Source organism: Arvicola amphibius, chromosome 2, assembly GCF_903992535.2.
Source record: "Arvicola amphibius chromosome 2, mArvAmp1.2, whole genome shotgun sequence".
NCBI classification, from domain to species: Eukaryota; Metazoa; Chordata; class Mammalia; order Rodentia; family Cricetidae; genus Arvicola; species Arvicola amphibius.
The window spans coordinates 65,341,955-65,367,769 of record NC_052048.2 but is presented as its reverse complement, the minus strand read 5'-3'; the positions used below and the strand labels follow the sequence as shown (position 1 = coordinate 65,367,769).

General features: G+C 45.7%; 1 protein-coding gene across 1 annotated transcript in view; it reads left to right on the top strand.

Moving 5' to 3' along the window:
• Tacr1 (tachykinin receptor 1) overlaps positions 1-21,374 on the top strand; it is a 185,287-nt gene extending 163,913 nt beyond the window's left edge. Inside the window, exons 3-5 of the mRNA XM_038320569.1 lie at positions 15,938-16,088; positions 17,902-18,098; positions 19,892-21,374. Coding sequence (XP_038176497.1) covers positions 15,938-16,088; positions 17,902-18,098; positions 19,892-20,183 — 640 coding nt within the window. The 3' untranslated portion in view covers positions 20,184-21,374. The remainder of the gene's footprint in view (positions 1-15,937; positions 16,089-17,901; positions 18,099-19,891) is intronic.
• Positions 21,375-25,815: the final 4,441 nt, after the last annotated feature.

Genomic DNA, 25,815 nt, shown 5'->3' with positions numbered 1-25,815 from the left:
GTGTTCCTCGGGCGCTCTGCGGGAACACCCGGGTGCAGATGTGCCAGCCGTGAAAATTTGCTAATACTGCCCTTTCAAGTTGTAAAAAACAAAAACAAAAGGTGACTTGTGTCGAGGTTCAGGGGGTGGGGCCAGAGCACATCCTTGGGTATCATCATTGCTTTGAGCAGGGTCTCTCACCAAGAAGGCTAGGCTGACTGGCCAGCAAACCTCATTGTCGATTCTGTGTCTGTCTCCCCCGCACTGGGATTGCAAGTGCACACCACCATGTGTGTCTTTTTTACATACGTTCTGAGGAAGTTCAAGCTCAGATCCTCTTTACAAACTCAGCCACCTCCCTGGCCCCCACCCAGTGATTATTAGTAAACGTTTAAGGGGGCGTGTTTAGTCTCAGCCACTGCGCATGCCCATGAGTCTGTGGTCTGTTTTGGGTGTATGGAGGACTCGACAGATATCTTAGTGTTTATTTCAAGGGTTAAGATCAAATGATAAATTTCAACGATCAGTTTTTTTCCTCCCATCATGGATTCCAGGAAGGAAATCAGGCCATCAGCTTTGATCAGTAAGTAGTTTTACCTACAGAGACGTTCACTGGCCCCAAATCATATCCTTGGAAGCATGACTGAGTTGGCTGTGCCCCAGGGACTATGCACAAAGACAGATAAGACTTCTGGGATCAAACCCTGGAACCAGTCCCTCAGCTGGGGAGAACATTTCATAAATACTCTTTGGGGAGATGTCCCAGCAGCTAGCAGACGCGGTTCTTTTTTGAACTGCAGTAGGGGTCACTAGTGAATCTGTCTCTAAGGAGGAGTTTGGATGCTGCCTTAAACCAGAAACCATCGGGACCTCGTCTCTTGTGGACAAAGGCTATGCTCCCAGAGCCTTGTCAAATGTTAAGATTTCAGCATATGCTAAGCCGTGTTGGCGCATTCCTATAACCCAGCACTCGGAGTTAGAGGCTGGCAAATCTCTGTGAGTTCGAGGCCGGCCTGGTCTACAAAAGTGAGTTCCAGGACAGCCAGGTCTGCAACACAGAGAAACGCTGTCTTGAAAATAAAATTTTTTTAAATTTCAGCATATGAATTTGAGGAGACATATAATCAGGATTCCAGGCCTGGGGAGATAGTTCAGTTGGTAAAGTGCTTGCCTTGCAAACACAGGGGCCTGAGTTGGATACCACAGAACTCAGAGATAAAAAAAAAAAAAAAAAAAAAAAAAAAAAAAAAGGAAAATGATGAACCCATAATAATCCCAGCTCTGGGGAGATAGTTGGGTTTCAGATCCCTTGGACCAGGAGTTACATAAGATTGTGAGCTTCTGGGCATGGGTGCTGAGAACCCAACTCTCAGTCCCCTCCCTGAGGCTTTCCTATATCCATAGCTACTCTCCTTGATCTCTGCACTGCTCCCTGCCATGCACAGACTTTCTGTCTCCGCTGTGTAGGTCAGCTGACCTCATCTTTCAGCAATCGAGGCTCCTCTTTTTTTTTTTTTTTTTTTAAGACAAGGAAGTGGTACAAAAAGTGGTCCAGAAAATGAATAGATTCTCTTTGGAAAATGTGAGAAGGCAGGGGACAAAAAGTCTGTCAACACCACATGTTAGGCCGTCTGTTTTCTCACCTACAGCTCCCAGCAGACTTCAGGTTGATTAGTGCCATCCTTTGGGTTAATTCTGCAACGCAGATCAGCCGCATTGCTCAGCTTGCTCGTGGAAACTACAGACAAGCAGCCTGTGTGTCTCATGGCATAGCGGTCTACTTATGCTGAGAAGCTGTGGCAAAGGCATAGAGAGCAGGCTGTTTATCTTTCCCACATATTTCAGACAACTGACAGCCCGTCTGGGTTCAGGACTCAAGACAGGCCAGAGCTACGGAAATATGAGAAGGAACTCACACATGAACTGGAATCTACTTGGCCACGTTCCAAGTCACCCGTCTTGACAAAATTCTATTTTGAAACTCTTTTTTTTAACTGTGCTATTTTTATATAAATTATCTGTCATTATTATTGAGCGTAGCAGACAATATTTGCACTTCCTATCTTTACTCATTCTCGGGAAAGTGTGTTTTCTCTGACAGGAATGGCATGGCTCTTCTCAGTGCATCTTAGCAGAAAGAAAATGGGATGAGAAAACAACACTTCTGTTTTCTATTCCCATTCCAGTCCTGAACTGCTTAAACAAGGCAACTGCCTCCCCTTCCCCTTAATTTTTCAATATAAAACAGGGTGTGCAGTAGCTGCCTCCCCCCTGCATCCTCAGGGGTAATGAGGTGAAGTGAAGTCAACTTCCCACACCCCTGAAATGAATTCACTGCATATAAAGACTGTTGGGTTTTCATTTGGTTTTGGTTTGGTTTGAAATGATCTTTTCAGACAAGATCTTCTGTAGCTCAGGCTTGCCTGGAAATTGTAATGTAGCAGAGGATGGCACTGAACCCCTCATTCTCCGGCCTCCACTGTTCAAGGGCTGGAACGGCAGATGTGCTCCCATGGCTGGCACTGACGGAGTGAGAGTTCTGCATTCCCCACACCCGGGAGGTCACTCCATTATACCACAGCAGACCAAAGATCTTCAGGAGAAAGGCCCCTGGCCGTGTGACAGCCTTTGTTATTCTGCAGTTTCTCTTGTAGAGAGAAAACTTTCCCCAGGCACAGCAATAAGGTTGACATTGCATCAGAGCCAGGATTCTGGGCACTCAGTTAGACCTAGGGACATACACTGTCATTAGTCACAGGTTATTATAAGCAGAGCTATTTCAATTGTTTTAAGTGTTTTTTCTTGCTCTTGGGTATACCAGGAGTGTTAAATAGTGGCCAGCACACACATTTATGGCTTAACTCATTTATATGAGGAAATATTAATTGCTATCCATTGGCACTGGTTGAAGTAGTTTCCAAACAATGCCCTACTCCAAATAGCCATGTTTGGGCTGAGAAGATAATCCAGTTGGCATGTGGTGTTCAGCGAATGCAAACACATAAAATCTATTTACTTTATTACTCAGCTGCACACAGGCAGAAGGAATGGAGTTTGATCCCCAGAACTCATGTAAAAAAGCCCGGTAATCCTGGTGGGTAATCGGTGCTGGAGAGGAAGAGATAGGCTCACTGGTAAGCCAGTCTAGACTAATCATCAAGCCTTGTCTCAAAAGACCAGGGTGGATCAGGTTGGTGAGATAACTGGGTGGCGCTTGTCACTAAGTTTAACAACCTGGGTTCAAAGCCTGGAACCCACAAGACAGACAGAGAGAGTCACCTCCAGCAAGTTGTCCTCTGAGCTGTATGCATTCTCAAAATCAATAAATGAATGCTATTTGTAATGAAAAATAAGGTGGGGATAGAGAGATGACTCAGCAGTTAAGAGTAGTCTGCTTTTATAAAGGGTCTGAGTTTGGCTCCCAGCACCCAACTGGTGGCTCACAGCTGTCCCTAATAATATCTCCAGAGGATCCAATGCCTTTCTTTCGCCTCCACAGGCTCCAGACACACAAATGTGCACATATATGCGGACAAACACTTATACATATAAAATAAAAATAAAAAATCTTTTAAAATAGCATAACATGATAGATCATTCCTGAAGGATTTAGGACTGACATCTGGCTTCTACATGCAAATGTGCGTGTACCGTGCACGCACGCGCACACACACACACACACACACACGCATGCACACGCACGCACACGCGCACACACACACACACAGAGAGAGAGAGAGAGAGAGAGAGAGAGAGAGAGAGAGAGAGAGCTCATTTTCAGTGTCTGGCAGGGTGCAAAACACAAGCTGTCTAGAACCCAGTTCTCCACAGTACATTGCTCATGTTAAATCATAACCACTAAGGCACAAGCATATGCCATATCTGTCCCCTGTATACTCTTGCTCAGTAAGAACATGCTGCAGTGACTCAGCCAACCCAACCTTAGGCAGAGCATCCCTAGCAGCGTTCAGACCCTTCTAGAGCAACTGAGGTGGGTGGGGTACAGAACAAAACATTGATGAGCGATTCTCTGATGTTCAAATCCACTGAGGAGCCAACATGTCTCTGATAAAACACAGCTTTGTCCTGTACAGGGCTGGGGTATTCTGAGATCTGCAAAGTTCACACTACACAAGGTATAGGTTGAGAAACTTCTTTGTGCATGTGGGACAAGGAATAGGGTGGGTGGGCTAAGCATGGTGTACCATGGGTCCAAGCACATGAAATCTATATTACTTTATTGTCCAGCTACTGAAATGCCAACCACCTAAAGGAACCACTGATTGGCCCAGGTGCCGACTGCAGCATGGCACCACCTAGTGGTAGTTGTCTAGCACAGATTCCCAAATCAACCTGCACCGCCTCTCACCTGGACACCTGTTCCACACCTTCACTTCCACACTATATGGAGCTGTTGGGTACATATTTTATCAGAAATTTGGACAGGAAAATCAGGGTATGATATCATAAGGCTGGTTGGATTTTCTCCAAAAATGTAGAGTCATGCCCACAGGAAATGTTATGCTAGTTGAGTTCTTACTCAAGTCCTTCTTCCAACTACTTCCCTTGGGTTTCCCCTCCTATGCCCTTCCCACCATTAGTTTCATCCCTGATGTTTTTATCCCCACCAGTCAAATTCCATGTCCCTTTTGCCTCAAATTAGGCTTGTGTCTTATTTTACATTATCCCAAACCACAGTGAGCTCCACAGTCAAACTGAAAACTTTCTCATTTGTCATCTCAGAAATATAAAGTTTGTAGAAGCTTTTCATGTTTTACATTTGGTGGCAATCAAGCACTGGGGAGGACTGTTAACCACCTGCCTGCCCAGGAGCAAGAGTGCATATGCACAAATGGGCATTCCCAGGCTCCCCGCCATGCACCCACCCCCACGCTGCCCCTAAGCAGACAGAAGGAGGAGTGGTGTAGATGGGGGAACTTGGATCTCTTTTCTGGAGTCTCTGCTGCAATATTTCTCTTTCTAACATTTTAAACTCTGAAGGCAGACCAGGTGGCGCGACAAGAGATGGAGGGCTTTGCCTCTCGTACCTCTTCCACCAAATGCATGTTATCTTCTCTTGACCCTTGCCTCCCACTTAGCTACTGCAGCTACCCTGCCTTTCATAACTAAGACTATTGAGGCTGGCGTCTCCAGCCACCATCTGTCTCCGCTTCCTCTCTTCCCATGACTCATCCTACCTGATCCATCACTGACCTCCTAAACCAGTTTCCCAAAGCCAGACAGGAGGTTCACAGCTTCATCCTTCTTCACAAAGATGGACCCCATCTTCCCTGAAGCCTCCTACTCTGGGCTTGAACCCCTAGATGTGGCGTCTTCACTTCTCACAGCCATCTGTATCATTTCGTGGACCCCCAATCGAATGCCAGTCCACCGGCTCTAGATCCAGACACCTACTGACTTCCCTCCAGGTCAGCTCCCCCTGACCTTCTCCTCCTCCCACTACCAAGCTAGTAGTACATGTTTGTGGATATGCACCTTGGTGTAATGATATTTCATTTGTATTTTAATAAGTAAAGCTTGCCTGAAGATCAGAGAGTAAAACAGTCGCCCTGATCAGCCTTACAGACCAGGCAGTGGTAACACACACCTTTAATCTCAGTAGCCACACTAGTTTACTATAGCAGTTGTGGTACACGCCTTTAATCCCAGCCCTCGAGAGGATTATAAAACAGGAGGAGACAGCTCTCAGACACAGTCTCTTTCTGAGATTCCTGGAGGCAGAATCGCCATTTCAGACTGAGGTAGAGGTAAGAGCCAGTGACAGGTTGTTTTTCTTTTCTGACCTGAAGGTCGAACCTCAGTATCCATCTCTGGGTTTTTATTAGTCGTGCTATACATTAGCTCCTGTGTACGCAGACAATGAACAATCCTGCCTAGGGCTTTGATTGAATGAATATGTAAAACTTCACTCTCTACTGCTTCACGATAGAAAGCCAGGTCAGTTATATTTTCAGAAGCCAAGTTTCCAGATCTCCCTCCCAGCCACATCACCTACAAAGTCCCTTCCTTCCTACCCATCCATCTAGCTTCTACATGAGTGGTCTGCAACCAGTGAGTTTTGACCTCTTTGGGTGGCATATCAGATATTACATTATGATTACATTATGATTCATAGAGTGGCAAAATTACAGTTATAAAGGGGCAATGAAATAACTTTCTGGTTGTGGCTGGGGGCATCATACATGAGGGACTGTACTAAAGGACCATGACATTAGGAAGGCTGAGAACACTGCTCTACATCCGATCATTCCCACTTCTGCTAGACCACTGCAGAGCATCTGAAAGACTGCTTCTAGCCTCGCCCGACTCCACCGAAGTTCTACCATGTCCTGATCCAGTTAATCCCCTGTAAGAAGCAGTTTTATGGTTTCCCATCACTCTAACCTGTCACAAAATGTCCCTCATGATCTGGCCTCTGTCTTCCTTTGTAGCTAAGACCAACAATGATGCTCCGCAGACAAAGGACCCAAGTCCCATTCAGTGTGCTGTACTGGTGAAGTACCCCCTTCATGCCTTGACCCTGCCTAAGTGCCTTCACACTCAGTTTTCCATATTCAAGGTCCTCTTGCTGTTCTGGGCCTGTCTGCCTGTTACTTCTGTCTATTTAAACCAGCAGCTCCTCTTCTGGGAAACTCCCCTGCCCCGTGGGATGGAGGACTCTGCAATTGTCACACCCTCCAAAGACTTAGTAAAAAAAATCACCGTCTATCTAAGGCTATGATGTGAGATGTTTTGTGTTGATTTCATTGGTTAAATAAAGAAACCGGCTTGGCCCTTTGATAGGACAGAAAATTAGGAGGGCAGAGTAGACAGAACAGAATGCTGGGAAGAAGGGAAGTGAGGCAGTGGCCATGACTCTCCTCTCCGAGACGGAAGCAGGTTAAGATCTTTCCCAGTAAGCCACCACCTCATGGTGCTACACAGATTACTACATATGGGTTTAAGCAAGATGTGAGAATTAGCCAATAAGAGGCTGAAACTAATGGGCCAGGAAGTGTTTAAAAGAATACAATTTGTGTGTTGTTATTTTGGGTGTAAAGCTAACCATGCAGGAGCCGGGTAGGATGAAAAGCAGGCCTGCTGGCCTCATCACTACAAGGCTGTTGCTAAATGCTTCTCTATTAATATAATTTACATTGTATCTGTACTTACAAAGAACTTCTCATACTATGCAGTGTTTACATTGCCATGGATCCCCAGTGTGCACTAAGAGAACCATGTGCTTCCAACCTGAACTGGCACATGAATCTAAAGTGCACATTCTGGAAGGTGATATCTGCGGGGCTTCCGCTCTGACAAGCTCTCAGGGGTGGTTGGTGCAGCTCAGCTTTGGTGTAGTGAGCAGAGAGGATGGGGGTGGTCAAGGCAATGAGCAGCAAGTGATGGGACTAGACAAGGGGGTGCTGGATGATGCCTGCAGTGGGGTAGAGCCAGCTAACAGGATGCATAGAATTAGGATCACATGCACAACTGCCAGTCATTTTTTAGCAGCTGAAAACTCCCACCTACTGCCTTCCAAGCACAGAAAGTCAATGCATCAGCCCACAAAGCAGAGCTATCCCCGTAGAGTGAGGATGGAGAACACAGATCCACACATGCTTGGCCTCCTTCGCAGGCTCCTGGTTAGACTTCAGGGCACCTAGAGTCCCCCTAGGGGCTTATGAAGACACCAAGATGCTATTTAATTAAACACGTCAGCACTGATTTCAGATGTTGAGGATTATTCCAGAAGCTGACACTGTTGATGCATTGATCAGCAGAGTGGCTCGTGCTGGTGAAATGTAAGGAAGCCTGGGTTTAAGGTATGGAGGGTGGGAATCTGTGGAATTTGAGGGCCACACGGTCTCCATTTGGCAAGCTCACCCTGTATAACATGTGTCAAGCCTCCTTGGCTGCTTAAAGACATTAACTAGATGGCACAAAACCAGAAATATGGGTACACCCCCTTCTGAAAGCTGCCATACGTGTGTCTGAAATACAGTAACAATCAAAGTGCTGCCCACTTGCGCCTATACAGCCCAGTGCACACCTCCACAATCAGACTAGCACTTCCCTCTGATGCTGCCTGTTGCCCCTATGCCCTCTTCTTTCTCTGGCTCAATCTTTAGAGCATTGCCAACCTCAGGTCTCTTTTCTCAAGGCAGATATTACTTCTGAGATCTCATAAAGCATTGCCTGAAAGGAAAAAAGGAAATATCAAGATGGAAAGCCAGAACTGGTGTGGAGCCGTACGAAATAGGATTATTTGGGTTAATTGGCCAGCATTTTAAAAGAATGGTCTTGGAATACACATACATATGCATGCACGCATATACACACACATATATGCATATATACACACATTGACTAACTCTACTTCACCACAGAATATGGTTAAAATGTCTTTAAACATATATCACAGTGAAATCTATTTACCTTTATGTTTTATAATGATGGGACTTTATTCATTTTAATTATACTCATTGGGAAGTTTTGAGAACCAGATAGTATTTGGACAGGTTTTTTTGCTGTTGGTTTTGTTTGTTTGCTTGCTTGCTTGCTTGCTTGCTTGCTTGCTTGCTTGCTTGTTTTCTCAGTTTCTGTGTAATAGGAGTCTATCTGAGCAAGATGTGTTTAAACTTTGACCTCATCTAGGCATTAACTTTGCCTTTTCTAAATGGATGGAACTATAAAAAAAAAAAACATCCTGAGTGAGGTAACCCAGACTCAGAAAGACAACAAGGTACTCACTCATAAGTGGATATTAGACATAAAGCAAAGGGTAACCAGCCTACAGTCCACAACCCCAGAGAAGCTAGGTAACAAGGAGAACCTGAAGAGATACATACATGGATCTCCCTGTGAAGAGACAATAGACAAGACCTCCTGAGAAAATTGGGAGCTTTGTGGGGGGGGGAGGAAGAGGAGAGAAGGGGAGGAGGGATGAGAATATGGTGGAACAGGATGGTTGAGAGGGGGAAAGGACAGAGAGGGAGAGCAAGGAAAGAGGTATCTTGATTGAGGGAGCCATTATGAGGTTAGCAAGAAACCTAGCACTATGGAAATTCCCAGGAATCCACAGGATGATCCTAGCTAAGATCCTAAGCAATAATGGAAAAGGTGCCTGAACTGGCCTTCCCCTAATCAGATTGATGGCTACCTTAATTGTCATCATAGAACATTTATCCAGCAACTGATGGAAGCAGATGCAGAGATCCACAACTAAGCACTGGATCAAGCTTCCAGAGAGGGAAGAGTGATAATATGAGCAAAGGGGTCAAGACCATGACGGGGATCTCCACAGAAACAGCTGACTCAAGATAGGTGAAGCTCACATATTCCAGACTGACTGCAGGGGAACCCACATAGGACCAAAATAGGTCCTGTGAATGAGTTGCATGGCTTGGGCAGTCTGTGGGGCCATTGCCTGTTGGAGGGGGCAGGGGCCACTTGTTTGTCCCGGCTGCTTAGCCCCGAAATAATCAAACAGAAACTGTATTAGTTAAATCACTGCTTGACTCATTAGCTCTAGCTTCTTATTGGCTAACTATTACATATTAATATAACCCATTTCTATTAATCTGTATATCGCCACGTGGCTGTGGCTTATAGCTAAAGTTCCCAGCATGTCTCTGGAGGCTCTATGGCTTCTCTCTGACTCTGCCCTTCTTACTCCCAGCATTCAGCTTAGTTTTCCCCACCTAGCTAAATTCTGCCCTACTATAGGTCCAAAGCAGTTTCTTTATTCATTAATGATAATCTCAACATACACAGGGCAATCTCACATTAATTGCCAGTACCAGGATTTATCTCTAGCGCTTGAAATGGTTTTGTGGAGCCCATTCTCTTTGGAGGGATACCTTTCCCAGCCTAAATATAGGAGGATATTGGAGGACCTTGGTCTTTTCTCAAAGTGATGTGCCAGACTTTACTGACTCCCCATGGGAAGCCTTACCCTCTCTGAGGGATGGACAGGGATGAGGTGGGGGGAAGGTGTGGGTATAGTGGTATATTGCTTGTAATTTGATGAGTAACTCTTGCCTGAAGACCAGGGGCAAAGCTAAAGCCACTAGAGGCCAGACAATTGTGACACATACCTTTAATCCCAAGATTTGGGAGACAGAGTCAGATGGATCTCTGTGAGTTCAAGATTACTCTGGGCTGCACAAGATCAATGCAGAAGTAAATCCAGGTGGTAGTGGCCTATGCCTTTAATCCTAGTACTGAGGAGTCATATGTCCTTAATCCCAGCGCTAGAGGGAATATAAAATGAGAGGAGAGAGAGGCTGTCTGCTTAGTCTGTGGTCTCCCAGCCTTGGTAAAGGTAAGACTTCTCTAGTGGCTTTAGCTTTGCTCTGGTCTTCAGGCAAGATTTATTTATCAAAATACAAATAATATACCACTGCATTCAGGGAGGAGAGGAGGGAGTAAGAACTAGCATTGGTATGTAAACTGAGAAAAGATTGTTTTAAAAAAAGAAAGTCAGGACTGTGAGGAGTGTGTTCACCCACTGAGACGGTGAGACAGAACTAACGGGAGATCACCAAGACCAGTTGGAATGGGACTAATGGAACATGCGATCAAACCGTACTCTCTGAATGAGGCTGACGGTGGAGGCTGACTGAGAAGCCAAGGACAACGGCGATAGGCTTTGATTCTACGGCATGGACGGGCTCTGTGTGAGCCTTGTCAGTTTGGTTGCTCACCTTCCTGGACCTGGGGGGAGTTGGAAGGACCTTGGACTTAACATAGTGTAGGGAACCCTGATGGCTCTTTAGCCTGGAGAGGGAGGGAGTGGGGGTATGGGTGGAGGGGAGGGGAGGGAAGGGAGAGGAGGGGAGGAGATGGAAATTTTTAAAGAAATAAAAATAGAAAAAAATAAAAAATAAAAGGAGTTATGATAAAAAAAATAAAAAAAGAGTTATGATGTTAAAAAAAACAAATAAAATAATAAAAAAAAAACCTTTGCCTTTTCTAGGAGGGATCTGTTGAGGAGTGCACAGAGAAACAAACCAGAAGGCTATAGACTTGTAAATCTGGAGAACTAGAATCAGGAAGGCCAGGCTAAAATACTTTACATAGTTATTTTATTTTGACCATTTTAACCATCTTAAAGTGTACAGTCCAGGTCTGGAGAGTTGGCTCAGTGGTTAAGAACACATAGCAGTCTTGCAGAGGACCTGAGTTCAGGCCCCTGCACCTACCCTGGCCAAGGAACCCAACACCCTCATCTGGCCTCTGTGAGCACTGCACTCATGGGCACAGGCATACACATAGGCACACATGCAAATACATAATTTAAAATAAACACTTTTGAATTTTAAAGAGTACGGTTCAGTGGCATTAGAGCATCCACACTGCTACAACACCCTCATCAGTCCATTTCTAGAATATTTTCATCATCCCAAACCGAACCGCTGCACACACTGAGTATGAATTCCTACTCTGTCCCCCACGTACCTACTCTCTACCTACTAATCTACTCCCTGTCTCTATGGCATATGTGTTATATGAAATGGAATTCTTCAGAATTTACCCTTCTATGTCTGCTCACTTATTCCCCTAGCATAGTGTTTGCAGAGTTTACCTGTAGAACAAGATACCATCTTTTCTCAGGCTGAATACCACAATTTGTTTATCCATTCATCTATTGACTTGTATTTGTGCTGTTCCCATATCTTAGCTGTTATGAATAATAGTGCATAAATATCTGTTGGTGTTCCGGCTTTCTGTTTCTTTGAGAGTGTGCTTAGAAATGAAACTAATTGACAATCTATCTATTATTCTTCATTATCCCTGTTAGGCAATAGAAAAAATAATGTTCAACCTGACTATAAAACTGTGAGTTTATGTGTGTGTTTGTGTGTTTTTGTGTACTTGTCATGGGCATATGTTCTCATGCACACATATTTGAATACTCATGTGGATATCAGAAGCCAACATCAGGTATCTTTCTCAGTCACCCTATACCTTTTTTTTTTTTTTTTTGAGACAGGGTCTCTTGCTGAAGCTGGAGCTAGCCATTCTAGCTCGACTTTCTGTGTAGTGTGCTCCAAGGGTCTGCCTATCTCCATATCCAAATATTTGGATTACAGATGGGTACTGCTACACCTGGATTTTATTCATGTGTCCTGTAGATATGAACTCAAGTCCTCATGTTTGGGAAGCAAGCATCTTACTGACCAGGCCATCTCCCCAGCCCCTGTCATATCTTTTCACCAAAATTAAGTTCATATTGATTGTTATTTCCAAAGAAATAACAACATTCCTTTTTTTGTTCCTTGGAAAAAAGAAGGATCAGCTTGGTATAGTGGTGTACGCATCTAAGGGAACCCAAGGGAGAAAGACAGCACAATTTCAAAGGCCAGGCTACATAGTGAGACCCTGTATCAGAGAAGAAAGAGGAGGGGAAGAAGAGTGAGAGAAAAAGGCTGTTACTGGTATCTCTATGAATTAGCTACTTCTGTACGCACAGGCTCCTCTGATCAACAAGACCCCAGATACCAAAGGATAAGTTATATAAGGGGAAATGAATTTAACACATGCTCTAATGAAGTCATTCAATTACATGACTACCCATAAATACCCATGGAGTCCCAACAGGGACTCATCCGTCTTGTGAATTCAAAGCCTAAAATAGAAGTCCCCCATCCCCACCATCTATTACAATAAATTAGGGAATTTTCTACACTATCCTTTCCTACTCCCACACCCAGGCTAACTGAATGAACACCTTCAGTCACTGGCCATTAAAAGCTCTCACAGCCACTCTTCTATGCACTTGAGGCTGAGAGCCACTGGTCCAGGGCAATGTTTTTCAATTTCTGAACCAGGAACAGCAGTACCTCCTGGGAATTTGCTATAAGTTCAAGGGATTTGGCACAGGGGAGACAACTCAGTGGGTAAAATTCTATGAAACCATGGGGACCTGAATTTAGATTCCCAGGAACCATGCAAAGAGCCCAGTAAGGTGGGTCACACCTGTGATCTCAGAAATGAGAGGCAGACACAAGACAATCCCTGGAGCTTGCTAGCCCCCCCCCCCCAGTCTAGCCAATCAGTGAGCTCCACGTTGAGTGAGAGACCCTACCTCCAAAAATAAGGTAGAAAGTCATAGAATACGATAATCAGTGTCAACCTGTGACCTGCACGTGCAGATGCCTGGGTGTACACACCCTTACCACATAATAACCTACATATACACATATATGCACACGCATATGCACCAAAAACACAAATATGTAAAATAAATAAGTGTTGATTTTTTATGACCAGCCCTCTGCAATTGCTCAAGTTCCCTAGGGGATTCTTAAACCAACTGTGAGGAACACATGGATCCAAAGAAAGAAGCATCTATTGGACAACAGTATCTTCCCATACATCCTTCACTAGACAGGTCCAGAGAGCACCCCAAGGCAGTCACCCGCCAAGGTACGACCAGAGTGTTGTTCATTTGTACAGTTATTAATCAGTCCACAGGAAGAAGAGCTGTTCTTTCAGGAAGGGACCATGGGGGAGTCTTGGAGTATTCTCTGGTTCTGTCCATCCCTGTCATCTCTAAGTGCTTTGCTGGCAAGCACAGTCACCACAGCAACCTAAAGGAAGGACTAAAAGAAAATTGGGCACAGAGCACACTGTCACTGCTGTGGTGGCTGTAGGAGGAAGTGGCTACCCAGGGGACCTTGAGGGCCCCAGGAGCCAGGATCAGCGTGCCTGCACACAGTGGACACTCTACCACTCTGCCTCACCAATTCTGCAGCTCAGGACTCAGGATTCCTCAAGTATTTTCAAATTATCGATTTCCATATTCAGAGAAGGCTGGTGACGTGGCAGAGCTGCTGAGATTGACAAGGACATGACTGAGAGCACGTGCAGTGCTGGCGAGGAGAGACTGAGTGCCAATGTGGGTTCCCTGTTGAAGAGTGAGAGCTTAGCACTGGCTGTCAGAGAGTGGAAGGAAACAAGTCTGCGGGGCTCTTCCACAGCGGTAGGAAGTTGGCTCTGGGCTGAGAGGGTACACACCTCTAACTGCAGTCCCAGAGCCCCAGAGGCTGAGGCGGGAAGATCAGGGCCTCCAGGTCATCCTCCAAAGTGTACTACTGTTACAGTTTGCACGTGAAATGTCCCCCACAGGCTCATATGTTTGTACGGTTGGTTCCCAGCAGGTGGCACTATTTTTGGAAGGCCATGGAGCCTTAGGAAATGGAGCCTTGCTGGGAAAAGCACGATACTAGGAGCTAGCCAGTTGTACAGTCCAGACCCACTTCCTTCCTGACTATGATGACAGCAAGTGTGGCCAGCTACCTCTTCTGCTGCCTTGCCTTCCTGCCATGATGGACTGTAGCCCTTCAGAATGGAAGCCAAAATAAACACTACCTCCACTGTCGCATCTTGTCAAATTTATGCTCACAAAAACAAGAAAAGTTATAAACATGGGGAAAGTCCACTAGAAGAATATGAATTAAATTGGGTTGTTCTCTCTGGCTTATCACCCATTTATTCTATAAAGATGACATTCCTCTCTGCATGATGGCCAAACTGAGAAAGGCATCCACAAACTGCAATTGCCTATTTCTTTTTTAGTTTATTTATTTTTAAAAAACTATCTTTCCTCATTTTATATACTAATCCCACTTCCCATGCCTTCCCCTCCTCCTGCTCCCTCCACCTTCCCTCCCCACCCCACCCCCATGTACTCCTCAAAGAGGGTAAGGTTTCCCATAGGAAGACACCAAAGTCTAGCACATTGCTTTGGGGGCAGGACCAAAGCCTTCCACAATATATCTAGGCTGAGCAAGGTAGCCTTCCAAACAGAATGGGATCCAGAAAGCTAGTATGAGCAGTAGGGCCTAGTATGGTCCAATGTTGGTTCCCCTGCCCTCAGACCAGAGGCGGTGAGCTACCATTAGCTAAGGTCAGCTGTTTCAGTGGGTGACCCCAACATGGCCTTGACCCTTGTCTTATATTCTCACTCCTCCCACTCTTCAACTGGACTTTAGGAGCTTAGCCTAGTGCTCCACTGTGGATCTCTGCATCTGCTTCCATCAGTTGTTGAATAAGGTTCTATGGTGACAATTAAAACAGTCATCAGTCTGACTACAGGACAAGGCCAGTTCATGCACCTTCTCCATTATTGTTTAGGGTCTTAGCTGGGGTCATCCTTGTAGATCCTGAGAATTTCTCCCGTGCCAGATTTCTCACTAGCCCCATAATGGCTCCCTCAATCAAGATATCTTTCCTTGCTCTCCCTCTCTGTCCTTCTCCCATCTTGACCATCACATTCCCTAAAGCTGCCCTCTCCCTTCTCCTTCTCCCCTCTCCCTCCCTTTCCACTTTCCCTTCTCCACCTCCCCACCCCCCACCCCCTGCCACCAATGCTCTCAATTTTCTCAGGAAATCTTGTCTATTTTCCCTTCACAAGAAGTCCATGTATGTTTCTCTTAGGGTTCTGCAGGGTTCTGCTTGTCACCTAGCTTCTCTGGGGTCATAGATTATAGGTTCATTACCCTTTGTTTTATATCTAATAAATAATAATAATAAATAATAATAATAAATAAAAATATTCATTTATGAGTGAATGCATACCACTGTACTTTGACTTTCTGTGTCTTGGTTACCTCACTCAGGTTGGTTTTTTCTAGTTCCATCCATTCGCATGCAAATTTCAAGATGTCATTGTTCTTACCACCGAGCAATACTCCATTGTGTAAATGTACCACGTTTTCTTTATCCATTCTTCAGCTGAGGGGCATCTAGATTTCCAGGTTCTGGCTATTACAAATAATGCTGCTATGAACATAGTTGAGCAAATGTCCTTATAGTATGATTGAACATTCTTTGGGTATATTCCCGAGAGTGAGTGGTATTGCTGGGTCTTGAGCCCCTAGGGTGTTCAGCTATCAAGGTTTGGGTTTGGAGCCTGCTATTTCTAAGACTGACTCCTCTGTCTACCTCACAGGTACCACATCTGTGTGACTGTGCTGATCTACTTCCTACCTCTGCTGGTGATTGGCTATGCATACACTGTGGTAGGTATCACACTGTGGGCCAGCGAGATCCCTGGGGACTCCTCCAACCGGTACCACGAGCAAGTGTCTGCCAAGCGCAAGGTGAGCAAAGGACAAGCAGGCATAGACCACCATGGACCTGACAGTGACAGGGGAGAGGGCAGAGAGAGGGGTGTGCTCCCAGAGGCAGAAGCCATAAGGCATCTCTGGACCTCAGGAACAGGAGAGGAAATCAGGGTCTTTCTTCACAACCACCAGTACATGTACATACTCAGTCATACATATGTGCAAAGTCTCATATATACACATAATCATACACATACAAAACTACTCTTCCACACACATGCATTCACATAATACACACCAATACTCATATACACATATACATCCACATATAGACATTCATATACACACAAACATAAACAGTTATACACATGCATGTATACACACAAAAATCCACTCATACATACACATATATATGCACATACTCTCATGCACATTTACACATAATAGGCATTCATAAACATACAAATACTCATATACATGTACACATACACACATATGTAAACATACACATATAGATGCTCATATACATATACTCACAAACTTTATACACATATACACTCTCATATGTCCATACAAATACAAATACACTCAATTACATAAATTCACACACGTATGTCACATGTGTATACACTCATATAGAGAAACATATTCAAATGCACATACCATATACATACATACTTATACACAAGTACACATGTACTCATATATATATATACTCATGAACATTCACATAACTTTTCATGTGTAGACATTCATATACACATTAACATACATGTACTCATACATATATGTACATTTTCATATACATATATACAAAACACATGCTAGCATACAAATATGCAAGCATACACAAACTCATACACATGTATACTATTCATACACATGCATACACATATACATACACAACTCATACACACACATATACATACACATGTATAAAACTCAGATACACACAACTTTTCACACACATATGCATACACAAAGCACTTTTGTCTGGAAGTTGATAATCAAGAGAAATTGGTCTTCACAGCTCTGGAGGTCAGGAGGCCAGGGCCAAGGCGGAGCCCCTGTCTGTGAGACACTTCCTGCTCACGGCAGTTGCCTTCGCACTGGGTGCTCTCACATTAGAAAGGCAAGAGAGTCCTAGGCCTCTCTAATAAGGGCTTTAATCTTCTCTATAAATCTTTGCTATCCATGTCTAATTGCTTCCCAAAGGCCTATGTCCTAATACTGTCACGTGTCACATGTCACTGGCAATGGAGATTCACCATTGGGGCCTAACATAAATACTCAGGCTTCCAAGTCTCACAGACCTTCCTCAAGCCCCCTTTAAACACTGGATTTGTCCTTACAGGGGCTCTCCAAAGCTCTCCCTTCTCCCCCTGCTTCAGTCTCCCAATCAAGCACCTTCCCCAGCTCCCTTCCTCCACTGGCCCAGCCCTCTGCTGCCTTCCCTGGGCCTTCGCTCCTGAGTCCCCATTCACTTCTGCTCACTGTCTCTCCCTTGGCTTCTCTATACATTGCCCAGTAGGGTCACATAACGGCACATCATAGTCCTCTGAAGGGGTCCTGATCCATCTCAGGTTATAATTCTGTATATCTGGGACGGGTCCAGGAACCCGTAATTCCTGACAAGTTCCTGGTGGTAGCAATGATGGCAGTCCTGGACCACACGCTAACAACTGTAACCAGCATCCTTAAGCCTCACTGTTAAAGGTCTCCCAGCCTCCTTAAAGACGATATCATAAACACCTCCCTTCCTACCGGCACTACACAGTGATGGGGAGGGGACAGAAGCCACCCCACAGGAAGATGTGTTGATGGCCTGCCTGCCTTACCCTCTTCCCAGGTGGTGAAAATGATGATCGTGGTCGTGTGTACCTTTGCCATCTGCTGGCTGCCCTTCCACATCTTCTTCCTCCTGCCCTACATCAACCCAGATCTCTACGTCAAGAAGTTCATCCAGCAGGTCTACCTGGCCATCATGTGGCTGGCCATGAGCTCCACCATGTACAACCCCATCATCTACTGCTGCCTCAATGACAGGTGAGGATACCATGCTCACACACCCCAACCACAAGCTTACTACACACTCCGAGCCACCCACACTCATTGGGGTCAGGACAGGCTTGAGCCTTCTCCCAACAGAGGTGAACTCAGACAAGTCAGAGAAGGGAGCCCCCCAGAGGCTGTCAGCAATAAAGCATTCACTGTGGCAGATAGAGAGCACACAGGAGGGGCCTGGAATACCAGGCTGTAGTGTAATTGTCACCCAAAGAAGCATCCAACATCTCTTTGGGGAAGGCTGTTGAGATGAAGGGGAAATGGAAAAACCCTATTACCCTACCCTCCAACAACCCCCCATGCTCTCTCTCTCTCTCTCTCTCTCTATATATATATATATATATGTGTGTGTGTGTGTGTGTGTGTGTGTGTGTGTGTGTGTGTATGTATACGTATGTCGTATACATACACACACACACACACACACACACACACACACATATATATATATATATATATATATATATATATATGCGGCCCCCTGTAACTGAGACACTTACGCACTGGAAGTATGTGAAGAATGGCATCTTCTTGAACTTGCCTCTGTGGTCTTCTATGATCTCACAGTGTAACAGGAAGGCCACTTATCCCAGCTGCCCAGAACCAATATAATCACACAGAAACCATATTAATTAAACCACTGCTTGGCCCATTAACTCTAGCTTATTATTGGCTAACTCTTATATTAATTTATCCCATTTCTAGTAATCTGTATATTGCCACGTGGCAGTGGCTTACCAGCAAAGATTCAGCATGTCTGACTTTGGTGGTTCCGTGGTGTCTCTCTCTCACTCCGCCCTTCTTTCTCCCAGCATTCAGTTCGGGCTTCCCCGCCTACCTAAGTTCTGCCCTATCAACTAGGCCAAGGTAGTTTTTATTATTCATTAATGGTAATCACAGCACACAGAGGAGACTCCCACATCATCACAGCTTCACTGTCTAAGAGTTTGACAACCTATCTCCAAGTTTTTAGGTTAAATCTCTCAACATATATTTAAGTAAAGATGATTCTCCAGTTTTGTTAACAAATATAGCAACTGTGGCACCCTGATAAAATATTTCGGTAGCCAAGGGTTGAGTCTAGATACGTACTTTTACTGTGTGTCAGTTGCCTTTCTGTTGCTGAAATAAGACACCATGGCCAAAGCAACTTAGAGGAGAAAGAGTTTATATAGGCCTATGGTCCAGAGGAGCAAGAGTTCATCCTGGCAGGGAACTGTGGCAATGGGGAGTAAACACAGCGGCGGAACAGCTGAGAGCTCACATCTCCAACTGCGAACAAGAAGCAGAGAGAATGAACCAGAAATGGCAGAGGCTTCTGAAAGCTCAAAACCAGTAGCATACTTCCTCCAACAAGACCCCAGCTTCTCAGTCTGCCCAAACAGTGCTACCAACTGGTCACAGAATATTCAAATGCCCCAGCCTGTACTCCTCATTCATACCACAGTCCCTGGCAAACAGCTTAGTAGATCCCCACAAATTCCTGCAGCGAGGAGTAGCTGTTATAGATGGCCAATCAACCCAACGTCTTCTCTTCACGCATCTGAGGAAATAAACTATTTTTTGAATGCCCCAAAGAAAGGTTTGATTTCACCTTGACAGCTGTCCTTGAAGGGGGCTTGTCCTCAACATCTCCAGATGTGAACTAATTTGAACATGTAATGACACAGAATCAGGCCTGTGTAGGTCCCATGTTGAGGAGCTGACACCACGGGAAGGAAAGCCCTCTGAAAGCAGGCAGTCTCACGGCTCACCTCTCCGTCCTTTCTCTCCAGGTTCCGTGTGGGCTTCAAGCATGCCTTTCGCTGCTGCCCCTTCATCAGCGCTGGTGATTATGAGGGGCTGGAAATGAAATCCACCCGATACCTCCAGACCCAGGGCAGCGTGTACAAGGTCAGTCGCCTGGAGACCACCATCTCCACTGTGGTGGGAGCCCATGAAGAGGAGCCAGAGGAAGGCCCCAAGGTCACACCCTCATCCCTGGATCTCACCTCCAATGGCTCGTCTCGCAGCAACTCAAAAACCATGACAGAAAGTTCCAGCTTCTACTCTAACATGCTGGCCTAGGCAGCGGGCACATGTCAAGGACACAGCCACCAGCCCATCCTGTGTCTTGATTCATTTCTTCATGGACGTCTTTGCTCTGGAATCCATTGGAAATACCCTAACCCTGGAGCTTTTGGGAAGGGTCATGATGGTCTAAGGAAAACATTCCATGTTGTATTCAGTCTGGATTCCTTCCTGTCCTTGTCAACCATCCTCCATGAGCGTGACCCAAGGCAGATCAGTGAGCATCTATAACATGAGAAGGCTGGACTTGATCCCCTGCTGTCATCCCATGATTCCGGAAATGACATCATCTGCATGCAGCTGCTCATGTAGGGAGGTATTCTGCAGTAATGAGTCCGACAGACCTATTCACCTGGAGCTTCTGTCTTTCTTCAGTGAAGTCATTCTCAGCCATGTGCAGACTCGCCCCCACCACTGCAGCCTCCCACTAGACAGTGTGAATAAGAGAGGGTGCCACATAAGCCCTAATGAAAGCTGTATCTTCCAGCTAAGCACACATGAATAGAAGACACATATATACCTTTTTGTGACATCTCAATAGTCAATTCATTTAAACATCATGGGATTGACAACTTCGGGTTCTTCTGAAGCATTGTGTCCCCAATGCAACCAGTTCTGGCTGACTATGTCTACAGTGGCCAGCTGATGTGTATTCTAACCAACAGCCAGGATACCCATGCCAGACTTGACCTATCTGGGCCTCTTTCCTTTTTTTATAAAGGAATAGGGCTGAACCAAATACTCTAAGTATCCCTTTGAGTCTCAGTGTTTCCTGATACAATGATGTATACATTTTGTTTTGCCTCTATCTTATCTTATCTTATCTTATCTATCTCTCTTTCCCACACACATACACATATACACACATAAACACATGCAGATAAAAATTTAAAAAAACAACAATGGCAATCTCAGAAATACTAGGAGTGGCAATTCCTAGAGATGAGTGTGTGTAAATATTCTCCATTGATTCAAAAACTCTGATCCAAAAATTCCTTCTCCAGAAAGGTTCTGGGGCTTCATAGGAAACCTTGGATCTCTCCAGCAGGCTGCAGTAAGCTGCAGCCCACCTCTGAGGACAGTGACGGAAGGTGTGTGAGCTTCCTGCGCTGGCTGCCCCTATCTTTGTGCAGGGATCATAACTCAGATTCTTCACTTTTGCTCCCTACAGTGTAGAGTGAGGAGGCTGCCCTCTGCAGCTACACTCCTGGAAAGAGGAGCCTTGCGTCTTACCTTTGGACTCTGAACCTTGCCCTCTTGCTCCTCTTGCTGCTCTCTGTCTATAAGAGGCTGAATGATCCACCAGCCCCAAGGACACTTAGTCTGCCAAGAGCAGAGACCTGAAAGCTCCACATCCTGATACAGGTTCAGGATCTCTAGCAGGAGAAAACACCATCTCTGTCTCCCAGATGTGGCCTTGTGCAGATGTGGCTGGAAGACAAAGCATCCTGTAACATCCATGAATGTCCTCATGGTTCAGGTAATTGGATGCACACAAGCTCCATCCATCATGTCGGAGAGGACAATGCCACCCACAACCAGGTTTTGTAGCTGTTGCCAGCCTTGTCTCTAACTCTATGTGGGAACCAGCATTCCTGGGGGAGGCAATGACTATATAGAAATGGTATAAGCCAGAAACAAAGAAATAAGAAGCATATTCTGTAGAGCATCATGGGAAATAGTTAGTAAACTAAGTAAATCCTGCTCAATGACATTCCATGAATGGAAAATCAAATGAAGGGGCAACAAAAGTCAATGCCCAAATTGGTAACTATACTTCCAATAAAGAGTCTTTCTATGTATGGATGCAAAGTAATGCAGTAATGAAAAGTACCCAGGGAGAAAACAGCATGTACGGAAGACATCACATCTGCAGACGAGAAGGTGAGGCTGATGATGGCAAGGATCTACACAGCCCTTGCTCTCCACTTTGCCCTGAGCTGAGGAAACACAGCTCCTTCCACCCCCAGGAGCTTCCAGAGCCTGCCATTCCTTCCGCACCAGTCCTGGTGAAGCCAGGCTGCTCACCAGCCCTGGAGGCACCGAGAAGCAGAATCTTCCTAGGCTTTTAAAGACTGACTTCAACATGGGGACTCAAGCCAAAAGGTGGAGCTCTCAAAGAGCCTCTGCAACGGCAGTTCTCTGAGGTAGCTCTGAAGGCAGTCAACAGTCAGCCCAGCGGACCTTAAGGACTGAGATGAGCGATTCCATCCAATGTGTAGTAAGAGGGAAAACAAGACGAGTCTGGGCTTTATGGATATGGCAAAGCATCCCTTACAGAAGACCAGCGAGCTTCTCACTGCCCTTGCCCCAAAGTCTGTTAAATTTGTAGAAATGTTGTCAGTGCCTGTGTGTGAGAATACTGTGCTTTGTGCTCTGTGCATGGGTCTCTTATTGAGATGTGTCATTGCGCATTTTTCTCCTAAGTGAGTTTCCTTGACGTACCCTCCAGTAGTGTTAGACAGGGAGACACCCTGCGGCTATTCTTCCTGTGTTACCTCTAACCTGTTGGATCCCAGTGCCACTGGCATGCTCCTGCTGTGCCAGTCCCCTCCTGCCACTCTTCTTGCTTGGAAAGGAACTCAGAATCGTACCTCATACTCAATGAAACTGAGGGGTGGGAACCTTTGTGGGAGGACCACGCGTAACCCCTCAGCAGAATGCTAATACAACGGGCTGAATGGAATCCTAGGAAAGGAGAGGACTCAGGCTTGGGGAAAACTGTCCATGGAGAGGGCTCATTCCTGAGGAGTCTGTGCTTGGGGCCTGGGATGCTGGAAAGAAGCTCTTACGGAAATAAAATACGCTTTCAGTCATCTCCTGCCTATGTCTTCTTCTCTGGGGAACAGGAAGGAACACTACTGGGGGTGGAGTGGGATAGCGTTGGGAACTCTCACAAACTGCACACCCAGAAGGATGAAACCAAACACCATTGGGCATAGATATGGATTGGCAAGATCTGGAATGTGTTTCCAGACTGGGAAACAAGAACTTGGGGGTAGGACTATGTGGCAACACTAACAATGTCACATATGAAAAGAGAGGCGTTGGTTCAAGCAGTCCATGGGTAGATGGCAAGGTCGTCAGATGTAACAGAGATGCCCTGGAGGCAAGGTCAAGGCAATCATGTGGGAAGAGAGGAAGATCAAGCTAAAGGGCACAGCAGGAGATAGGGGAGGACTTTAGATCACCTCAGGAATGGAGATAGGGTGTTGGGGTTTGAATGAGAAGTATCCCCTATAAGCTTGAGTATTTGAATATTTGATCCTCAATTGATTGTGTTATTTGGGGAGGTGGTAGTACCTTTGAGAGGTGGAGCCTTGTTAATAGGCATATATCACTGGTGGGGGGGGATATTATGGACTGTAACCTTCTGGAACTGTTAGTTCGAATAAACTGCCATGGTGTTTTAGGAGGGAAAGAAAAACCCAGTGCACACAGAGACTGCTCAAGAGAAGCCCACATCTGCTTTAGCAGAAATTGTCAAGCTGGTATCCACCATGCTCAGTGGGGGTCTTCTGAGGAAGGAGAAGGAGATGAGATGTTCCCCTTGATTAATATGGCAGACCCAATATGCTGCACTTGGGCTGTGCGGAGGGCGTCAGCTCTCCAAGTTGCTCTGTGCCATGTAACTGCACAACTGTACAACAGCTTTGGTCCAGGACTCTGAGTTTACAGGAGTGGTTGGACGCCACCGCCGCAGGTTGGACATGAGTGGTGAACACTGTGAGCACTGGCAACCTGCCTCTGAGGGAACACCTCTCACGGGCAGTGCCACCAAGAGAGTCATGAGACACTGTGGACAGACTTGCAGTGGCAAAGAGAAGGAAAGGGAAACAGAGACAGCTCCCCATAGGGCGCCCGGAATGAACGATGAAGATGCTCCTTCCTAAATTAAGACATCTTAGAAAATAGTCCCTGGACAAGCTTCAAGAAATCCACAAGTCTCCTTTAAGATTCCCACATCTCACAAGGAAAATGGTCTCTGGGCATGGGCGGAAGTGGGGGGAGACCATCTGAATATTCTTTAAAGTAATCATTAACCCTCTGCTATCCAACGAATGGAGAGACAGTGGAGTCTTGGAGTGGGTGAGAAGCCTGAGGCCTTCCGGGGAACAGGAGGAGGTAGATGAGCCCCAGAAGAACCAGCCTGGCTGCCAGGAAACAGCTTTGGAATAAAGCCACACTTCCTCGCAGACACCAGATGATTCAAAGCTTTAGTCCAAACCAATGAGTCCATGATGAAGGGGTGTGCTCACTCTTCTCCATGGAAAGACAAGTAAGTTCCTTAAAAATGGTGATGCTTTAGTTATAGGTCACAGATAAGACAGGGTGTGGGGGACAGCTATGGACACCCAAAGATGTTTTCCTTTGCTCCAGGTTTGTTTGGCCAGTGTCCTAGAGATATTCACCTCAGTAGCTGTAGCAGGGCTTGGTAATACTCTCCTATGGGCTCCCTTAATCCCTGTTGGTACAAATGTGAATGGACCTCCTCAGCTCTGAACCCCAGAGTGGCAGTTCAGTGAAGGCCTTGAGCACAGGCAGATGAGGTGGGGACACATGGAGAATGTCCCTCTCCATCTTCAAGGCTAAAAGCAACATTTGACCCCACAGGCAAGGCTCTAAGACACCATCACGTATTTCTACCCGGTTCAGAAGAACAGAGGGGAAGGAAAAAGGCCAGAAATCAGCAGCCTCATGGCGCAGACTGAACACATTGGTGGCAGGCATCACCCTGGCTTTCCTCTCAAGCAGTGCAGCTTTCAAGGAGAAAAGAATGAAATAAGCAAAGAGAGAGGCAAATGCTGGTGTTGCCTCTTCAGCCTCCTCTGGAGACTTCCATTTCGGTTCAAACCTGGATTCTCTGCACTGGATCTCCTGCTTTCTTGTCCTTTTTAAAATTCATTTTTAATTTTAAAAAGCTATCAGATATTTGAGAATTTTGTACATGGTTTAGTCATATTCACCTTTCCGTCCCTCAGACCTCTCAGATCCACCCCCACTTTCCTACCCTCCTCAACTTTGTGTTCACTTTTGTCTCCCCACCCCTATCCAAGGAGTTATCAGCAATTGTAGCTTCTGGAAGAGGGAGAGTCCATTTTCTCTAAGAGTACTGCCTCTAAGAAGTCAATCACACTGCAGGGGAGGGCCACACATCCAAGAATCTCTTCCTCTTTTGTTTCCAATTCGTTTTGCTTGACACTCTGGAATCCAGCACAGCTCCTGTCCCTGGAACACCGCTCCCAACTTCCTCCTTGCTGAAATGTGACAATCCCTGTCACTAATGGAGAACAGGGCACATCCGTCTCCCAGGGACTTCCCGGCCCCCAGTAGTGTGACAGAATTAGGTAAGGAAATGACTTTAGGAAAGTAATTTGGCCTTAAGGATGGTGCTTCTATGGTAGGATTAGTGTCCTTAAAATATGACCTATGAAAGAGACAGAGAGCTCAACATTCTCCAGTTCAACCATAGCACCACAGCACCCAACCACCTTCCCCCCATTTCCAGTCCCTCCCGTAACTCCAATCTGAACCCCACCCCCCAATTACTTCTCTAGGCTGAGATGATTTGAAGAGCAAGGCTTTGGTGCTAAACCCAATACTTTAAAGACGCCATTGAGGCTTTGGG